At 40.0% G+C, this 8,996-nt stretch overlaps 1 protein-coding gene across 1 annotated transcript; it reads right to left on the reverse strand.

Annotated features, from left to right (window-relative positions):
- Positions 1-2,624: 2,624 nt before the first annotated feature.
- LOC137937410 (homeobox-leucine zipper protein HOX3-like) lies at positions 2,625-4,080 on the reverse strand. The gene is made up of 4 exons (XM_068782469.1): positions 3,987-4,080; positions 3,568-3,755; positions 3,394-3,473; positions 2,625-2,970 (listed from the first exon to the last, which is right to left on the reverse strand). Exons 1-4 carry the CDS (start codon positions 4,078-4,080, stop codon positions 2,625-2,627), a joined length of 708 nt encoding a protein of 235 aa, XP_068638570.1.
- Between the last annotated feature and the right edge of the window lie 4,916 nt (positions 4,081-8,996).

Genomic DNA, 8,996 nt, shown 5'->3' on the forward strand with positions numbered 1-8,996 from the left:
AGATATCAGCACCGATTCACGGCTTTATAGCAATTTTGAACCGTCAAGCATTATTAGGTCCCTTCGTCGGCTCCGTCGTGGAGGACAAAAATATTGATTATTGAAACAAGTTTGGAGCAGAAGAGAAAACGACTGTCGATGGAGAGGCGGACATGCCATGTGACTTGTCATATCAAGAGCCTTTTCCCAGGGAACACCGTTCTAAATCCACGTAAATAAATGACCAGCTTCCCGCTCTCTACCTTGTAGTCAGTCGTTCAAATGTGAATCCTAAATGTTGGATTATTTGACTCGGTCTCATCTCTTAAAAGTCAGGGGCTTGAGTGATTTCCATGTAACTTTCACACATCAATCAAAGTTGGAATCCAGACAATTGCTCTTGACTCTCGTCCTTCATTAGGTAAGATTGCCCCACCCTCTCTCTCTCTTCACCAATACCCACCGTTGTGGGTAACAATCGGTCCCCATCGACTGAGTCGAATCACTCTCTCTGACCATGCGTTCGTGCGGTAATGGCACAAGCGGTGTAGCTTATAGTACATCGGTGGGTCCACGACGGAGCCATCAACCGAGTGGTTTACGTTACGGATGCGCCCCTCCATGATTGAAGGAGACTCGTGGCACTCCGCCCCATCGTCATCCAAAGGTTGAATCACAAAAAGCCTAGGGTGGGTAGTGATGACACACGCACGTGCATGTGCATGCAATCAGCTCGACGTGATTGCTTCGATCCGGACTTTTTCTTTGCCTTTTACCCAAGGGTTCCCTACCCTACTACTCACACACGCACACCGTGTGACGCATGGAGAAAGAGGACGCGCATATCGATCCGGATAATTATTGGACTCTCGGAAAATGATGGACAGGATCCGACTCCGACTGGTCAATTGACCCCTAAGAGATAGGGTTTGAATGTGCTTTCATGTGTCCAGTGTTTTCTCTCATCCAGAACGGGGCCCTTACCTTTGAAGAAGATGGAGATCCAATAAGCTGTCCCCACCATGATTTTCAGTCTCATCTTGGCCCCACCACCTCCCCTTCTGCAGCATAATTTTTTTGGCAGAAATAGGAAAAAACTGGCTACTGTCTTCTTCCTTTCTCTCCTACAATGTTTCGTGCAATAAAAACATTAAAGTGATCGTGTATACATCGATTTCTCGATGGTGAAAATGGGGACCAGGATTGAATGCTTCTAGGTGGCCGATGTCACTCCGATGCAGATCCTCATAAATCCTCTCTCTTCCCCGCATTCATTATTCCGATGACAGATGATAGGAATCATTGTAAAACAAAGGTTTACCTGTTGGGAATTCAATTCAACTGAAATATGAGGGCATGGGCTTCGAACCGCGGAATCTAAATCTATCCATGCGGACAAATGCTAATGAATAGAGGAAGCAAGCAAAGTGCTGAAGAGATGGGGGAGAGAGAGGGCGTGGTGTGTGTCCGGCCAACTGCCGACATAGTCCGCACTTTGACGCCTTGTGACCACCGGGGAGATGGCTTTCCGTGAAGAAAGTGGTCGCGGAAGGGCAATCGGAGCAGAAGGTTTATTTAGGTCTGTTTGGAACCCTAAAAAAGAAAAAGAAAATGATTATTATTATTCCAAAAATAGTTAGTGTACCTCAGACCCATATAGAATTAAGAAAGGCCCATGAGACGCCATGCAACTCTATACTGGCCCATTACCAAAATCCTGACCCATACAATGTCTTGCTGAACCAATTGGTTCTTACCTCAGACCGGGAGCATTGAGCAGTAAGCATGCGTGTTTCTAAGGGGAAATTCCGGGAAATTTTTATTCAAAATTTTATCATTTAATCACATGGCAGAATAGTGACTAGCAGCTGATGTGTTCTACTCACATTGTACTAATGATGTGACGACACGTAATATGGACCGGTCAAAGTTGGATATTTTTCAAAATAAGTTCATGGCGTTGCTGTTTCTCAAAATAATTTTTTTAAAATGGTTATCTTGGTAAAAAGCCCAAATATTTACGAAAGATGGTGTACAATCACCAAAATAATATAAATTATTTTTAACCAATTATTTTATTTTATTTTATCCTTTTTATAAAAATAATTTTTATTTAATTCTGTGTTGGGTAAAATAGAAAAATTATCCCTCTTTTTATTCTAGGAATTGCCACTGTGTGGCTATTTAGGAAAGGCTGAAAAGCAGCCTACGAATACAGCAGTTTCTTCTATTTACCTGTCAATTCGTTTCCAAACAAGTTTAGGCTCCTGGCTTTCGATGATCTTTATTCCGACGTAAGAAACTGAGAAAAAGACCAGAGGGCAAGAACGGAGACTTCATGTCGGGCAAGCCATGCTGCCTGCTCCAGGCCAGTCGACACTCCATTACAGATGGAAAGATCTGTTCACGATTGCCCGACCGTGATGACAAGTAGAGCCCAGTTTAAACTTCTTGTTTCTTAGGGTGATTCTTATCCCTTGGACACTGCGAAGTAATTAAGGTTCCCAATTCCTAGGTTTTTCTTATCAATAATCCAGACATTTACAACAAGGAAAGCACTTCCTATTTCTTTTGTTTCCCAATGAAACCGTTTTGTGTTTGTCGAAAGAGAAAAAAGGGAAGAATTTTCCTTCCCTAAAATTTTCTTACATCCCGAAGTTTCTTTCCACTGTCTCCGCCAGGTTTCTCTTGCACGCGGCTGAAGGCTGGCATGGTTGGAAGATGTGCGAGTGCGGCGACGATTGGGAGGCCGAGCCGTTGTCGAAGCCGTTAGCCGGCGGGTTGGCCGTCACCCGCTCACAGCGAGGACACATACTGAGCGTGGACACCGGCAGAGGCTCGCGTTTGTAAGGAGAGATAACTGCCGCCGGCGCCACCCTCATCGACCGTACCTGCTCCACCTCGCGCTGCAGTCTCCTGTTCTCCTCCGTCAGCGACCCGAAGCACCGCTTCAGATACTCGTACTCCATCTCCGTCTGCTTCAGTTTCGTCCTGCTCCCCCAACAGCAAACATCAACTTCACTTCAAAAGATAATCGCATTTGTTCTTTTGTTTTTGTTTTTTCGTTTTTCAAGCTTTTCATGCTTTGTCATTTATTTCCGTTCAACCTGATTTCGTTTATTTCTTCTTGATTTTGTTCGGATGTAATATGAATCGACAGGCTCAGCTGGCCTGTCACGTGCATTGTCACCCGAAAAAGCATCCGCCGGAGACCCTGAGCCCCAGAATTTCCATATGAAGGTATCAAGAAGATCTCCGAGACTGATTTTGTGGGTCCATAATACGGGCTATTTAGATGCTTATCCGTTATCACAAGCCGTTGGATTTGACATCGGAAAAGCTAATAAACATATCTGAAACGTCACCAAAGAATTATGCCACGTGAAGGGTGTAGATTCGATATGTGACGCGTACCTCGCTCTACGGTTTTGAAACCAGACCTCGACTTGGCGTGGCTTCAGCTTTAACTGCGAGGCCAAGGCCTCCTTTTGCCGCTGCAGACTCGACAGATTCGTAGAAGAAGAACTTCAGTTTAGAAAGGGTTTTGATTTCTGAGACGAGAGAGTCAGATCGGAGAAGAAATCTCACATGGTTAAGGGTTTGATATTCTCGAAAGCTCTCCTCCAGCAATCTGGACTGTTCCCTGGTGAGGCGGAGCTTCTTACGAGGCGGACCATTGTAGTCGTAGTCTTCGTCGCCGATCCCGAAAAGAGATTCTTCGCAGCCGGGGGGGAGCTGGTTGATGTCGAAGTCCTTCATACAAGATGGACCACCGTCTTTAAACTCCACAGAATACAAAGCGTTAGGTGTGTATGGAAAAAAAAATTAATCAGTCAAAGAGAATGAAATAGGACGGCAGAGGTAGAACTCGGTTAAAAAAAAGGGAAGAAGAAGGTAAAATAATCAGAACAGAGATTGAAAATGAAGACGTCGACGATGTCGAGGAAAAATAATGAAAGAAGAAGAATAATAGAAAAAGAAAATAAACGGAATTAGAAGTAACTTACCGGAGGAATGAGGAGAAGAAGAGAAGACATGTCCCGGCATGGCCATCGTTAACTTCAAAGAGGAATCATTCTGGGAAGAAGGCAAGTCCGCCATTAAAGCTGCAGAAGAAGAACGGAGAGTAAGGAGAAGAAGGGGAGAGGGTGAAATAAGTACGGGTAAGACGGGATGAGGTTCCCTAGGGTTTTGACTAGTGTCGTCATGTCAATCGGGTTTGACGGGTAGATCACGAACACGTGTCGGTGGCAAGGATTGCTGTAGGAAAAACGCCGGCAGGTTTCCCGTTTAGTCGATAGTGAGTCGCCTTGTCGGCTTTTGAAATGATTGGTAACAACACGTACCGCCACACATCAGCAAACAGAAAAATCCAGGGTTAAATTATAGAAATAACATTAGGTGACAAAATGATGTACATCTCAGTTACTTTTTTTATTTAATTTAATTATGGCGTTATAATGAAACACATCTACTCTTAAAGCAGCAGTTATCTCAGTATTATTTACTGGTTCATATGCGGTACGACTGAGTAACTCTTAATTACTGGTTAAGTGTATCATTTGTTACTTGCGCCGGAACGTTAACGCGGTTAATTACGAGACAACTTCTAGTGAAGCAAGGGTGGCCCACCACGTGAATAAACGGGGAACAGGAGTGGCCCACATGATACTTATGAGAGCCCCTCACAACGAGTTACGTGTCGCTTTATCGACATCGACGTGGCTAGATTGTCGTAGGTTTGAGATCCACGTGGACCCTGGTTCCGCCTGAGACTCGTTTAAATTTGGAAGTGTCAACTCCGGTTCTGCAGGAACAGTCGCCGCATGCACGTGTCTTGGTGGCCTGAAAGAGACGGTTGAAGGTGGTACGAGGAAGCGATGCGGCCCCCGCTCAGGTCTCCGCCACAGGCTTTTCATCCTTCGAAGGTCTGGTTTACACACGTGTCTCACCCGTATGGAACGTCATCGGTGTAACTCGGATAACAAATCCACTAGACCCTTATTTTCCCTGATAAAAACAATTTTTATTTTCGTCTGACCGAGATGTCGTAAACCGAAAACGACGACTTCCTTTATGCATTTTTCGTTTTTAGTTTTTGAGTTGGGATAAGACTTATATTTTAGTGTTTAATTTTAGGTGTAATTGTGATAAAATTAGTTTAATAGTAATTTGATTCTACTTTTTCATCTATTACAAATAGATATTTATTTATTCAAATTACAATAAGTTAGCGAAATATTTTTCTTTCTTAAAAATTTAATATTTGTCAACACACAAAGATAATGTGATTTTTTTCATATCTGTTATATCTAGTAATTTAGATTCGTATTTTATATTTTTTTTCTTTCTTGTCCCAATACCTGTCTTTTTTTTTTGCGTTTTCACATCTATACTGAACTTTTCATGTTAAAAATTATATATTGATGGAAAGATCATCGAGTCTATTTTCCAACTCAAAAAGAATTTTTGGCAATTGGAGTTTTCTATAAAGAGAAATCAATATTTGAAGCAAAAAGGGTCAGAAATCTATTAGATATTTTTATTTCAAATATAATATTTTATGAATACCAGTTATACTTTGATGAAAGATATTAAAACCTAGTTTCATATGGAAAAAAATTTACATCGATTTGATCTATATTTAAGAAGATATTCACATTGGAGATAACAATGGTCAAACTAGATAATGAAATAAATCAAGAGGTCATACAAGATTCAAGAATGAAGTTTTTTATGTCGAATTAGGTATCAATTTAAAGCTCTTTCAGTCTAGTTTCTTGAGAAACAAAATTTTTTGTGATTTTGATCTACATTTTTGGAGATATTTATATCATAGGTATTAAAGGTCAATTCTACCGAAAATCTCTCTTTTCTTTCCTATTTTCTCTCCTATTATTTACTCCATGCATTGACATGAATTGAGTTTTATTTTTTCCTAGAATCTTAGTTTTTCACCCAAATTTCTCTTCTAATCATAGATTTTTTGTTAGAATTAATCACTCTATAATGTGCTCATTCACGGAATGCAAAACTTTCCTGCTTCGATGTTGTTTTGAAGTTTTATGTTTTTGTTACTTGTTACTTGGTTATGTAACTTACGCATCGTCAACCCCCCCCCCCCCCCCCCCCCCCCCCCCAAAAAAAATGTTATACTTGGTCAAATTTATTAATTTCCACCGTTATAGTCTCTCATAGTTTTTTTTAAAGGTCATATTCTAGTTTCATTTGGAAGTATGAGTGTTGCATACTCGCATCCTTCCAGTGACAATTGTTTTCCTCTAATATTTATTTACTTTGTCATCTTCTATTTTTTACTTCAGAGCAATGCCTATACCTAGTACCTAAAAAATATAGGAGTATGCCCAACATCTAGTTTGAGACAAGTATTTTATTTTTCACCTTAGAGGCGATTTGTGTTTGACTTACCATTAAAAAGTGAGTAATCACTTTGTTAAGCATTAAAGTTAGGACATTTTTCTACCTTTAAAATTGAGCCAAGTTTCTTTCAGACTATGACTATTTTTTACTGGTATATAAAGATTTGTCATACAACTAGGAGTGATTTTCTTATCCCATAATGTGTTTTTATCCAAGCTGAGTTTTTATGTCCTTTTTATCCCTAACTAAACGGAGAGAAGTAGAAGAAGAAGTACATGATGTCAAGAGGTTGGCCAATACAACCTAAAAGACTAGTCGGTTAAGTGCGGAAAGCTATCGCTTACAAGAGTGGACAGAACCACTATGATACCCACCCCGCCCATTCTCTACAGCCTCTCACGGGATTTGAACGCGGGACTTGGTGTGCCCTTGAACTCCCGATGTCAAGAGGATAGCCAATACAACCTAAACGACTAGTCGGTTAAGCACCGCTCACAGGAGTAGACGGAACCACTCTGGCACATGAAAGAGGTATTTTGTTCCACATATTTTGGTAATTTTTATGCGACAAAAATATTCAAGAAAGAAGGAGAACAAAAGATTAAGTTTATGTAAGCTAAAGTTATAAACTCCAACTTGAGGGGGAATATTGAAGAGCAGATATGGATGAGTCTTACATGACTCTCACAATAAAAAGTTTCACAGAGGTAGAATTAATATGGTTGAGTCTTATAGGAGTCTCACAGGAGGAGGTCTCATAGAAGAGTCTCAGTTAAAGGTATTTTAGTTATATTAGTCTTCTATTTATGTTTATTTGTTCAATTGTTCTAAGACATATTGTTTAATGCTTAACTTTGGGTGTATTTGGGATAAGGATAGTTTAATTGTAATTAGATTCTACTCATTTTCTCTATTATAAATAGAAACTCATGTACTCATATTACAACAAGTTAGTGAATTATTTCTCTATTCCATAAATTCAACATGAAGAAAGACAAACACATATGTCCACATAAAAATCATTTTCACAAGCGCCCTATCGTCACTGTCTTTCGACCAAGCTGCTAGTCTTCTCCTTCATAAGATACATCACATATTTACGATTCAAAATCTCACATTCACCAACCGTTTTACCAAAGAGCTAAATGATTAAGAGGGTGACCAAATTGTGGGAACGCAACCACTTTTCATCATCGATTCCTGCCAAGTGTGGAGCCTTTCGTGCTTCTCCAAACCAAACTACAACCTTAGTTGCAAGGGGGGTTACAAAAAGAAAGACATAGTACACAAAGTTCCCCAATTCAAATACCCAATTACATCCTTATGGTAGAGTTTGATTTTGGAAGGCTTCGTTTGCTTGCATGGATGAAAAATTAGCTCTTTCAAATCGAGTCAAAGAGAACACTTTCTATGAAATTTTTACGGTCATTCATACCAAGAAGATGATATCAAAGACGAAAGAACCCATTACCATTCCCATTTTAACACTTGCGTGCTCTACATACATTGGAGCCAGACATTGAGAATGTTCAAATTCAAATACCTTCAAACCTAGTGTCACACTGCTAGATCGAGCTAGAAAAAAATTTTAGTCCCTCATTGTGCGGTCTAACTTATTTCGAGTGAAAATTAAGGTAGTCGACCTTTCTTTTAACAATAAGCTAAGCTAAAATAAAGAGAAATGAGCATTTCACATTAATGGGGAACTCTAAACATGAATTTAAAGATGATTACATGAAGTTTACTAGGCCTTATTTATAGGTCAAAGAGGGATAAACCCCCTATCCCTTTTTCAATTTCTTAACCAATGAGAAATTGCCACCTAAGCAAGACAAATATCAAATTTATTCAAATTCAAATAAGGCATTATCTAACATACCTAAAATCCCTAAAAAATCCTGTCCAAGTCCATTTGGATAAACCCCAACTTCAAAATTTCAAAATTTAAAATTTTGAATCAGTCAACTAGCCATCTTGATAGGCCCGCGCACATAGGCCGTGCGGGCACCTGGGCCGCACGTTCGTGTAATATTTTCACGCCACAATAATGCATACGTCCTCGTCGCATTACTTTCCTTGATAGCTGAGAAGAAACACATGCCAAATTAATGCACTCCCTTGATCATTTGAAAAAAAAATGCAAGTTAACTTGTCTCCTTTTAAACTAGCTAAAAAAATGTGCAAATGACACGAGTTTGTAGTCTCATCGCAAACGCCTCCTTTGTCACATACTCGTTTGACTTGAACATGAATGTGCCCAAGGTGAAAAACCGGTCAATTGGCTCCTTCTTGAGTTGCTTTTGATGCACATTCGTATCAAAGTGAATTTGTGCAAATTTTGATATTTTGGCACTTTGATAACTCCCAATCATGTTTGCAACTTCCCTCCATGGAGGCATAATCTTCAAATCTTCCAATATGAAATCATTCTTTAAGACTTCCTTCTCTTCAACCAACATGGATCGACCTTCAACCCATTGTTTGTTACCTGTCAAAGAAACAGTAAAATAGGACTGTCCACCCTTACAACCCCTCTTAAGTTGGAGGGCTAAAAGAATTATTGTTTTCCCCGTTACATAGTCCCCTACACCAGAAATTACACAAGGCCAACCCTCGCTCATTATTTCTATCATTGC

The sequence above is a fragment of the Aristolochia californica genome, unplaced genomic scaffold (genome assembly GCF_029961685.1).
Source record: "Aristolochia californica isolate CCGP_79_NKW_82.1479 unplaced genomic scaffold, dmAriCali1.0.hap1 SCAF_7, whole genome shotgun sequence".
NCBI lineage: Eukaryota > Viridiplantae > Streptophyta > Magnoliopsida > Piperales > Aristolochiaceae > Aristolochia > Aristolochia californica.

What these genes read in the sequence shown, in the direction of transcription:
- LOC137937410 (XM_068782469.1), bottom strand. Translation starts at nt 4,080, where the DNA reads ATGGCGGACTTGCCTTCTTCCCAGAATGATTCCTCTTTGAAGTTAACG. An exon ending in AATATCAAACCCTTAACCAT is followed by an intron (nt 3,474 to 3,567) that starts GTGAGATTTCTT and finishes TCGAGTCTGCAG; the next exon opens with CGGCAAAAGGAGGCCTTGGC. An exon ending in TTTCAAAACCGTAGAGCGAG is followed by an intron (nt 2,971 to 3,393) that starts GTACGCGTCACA and finishes TTGGGGGAGCAG; the next exon opens with GACGAAACTGAAGCAGACGG.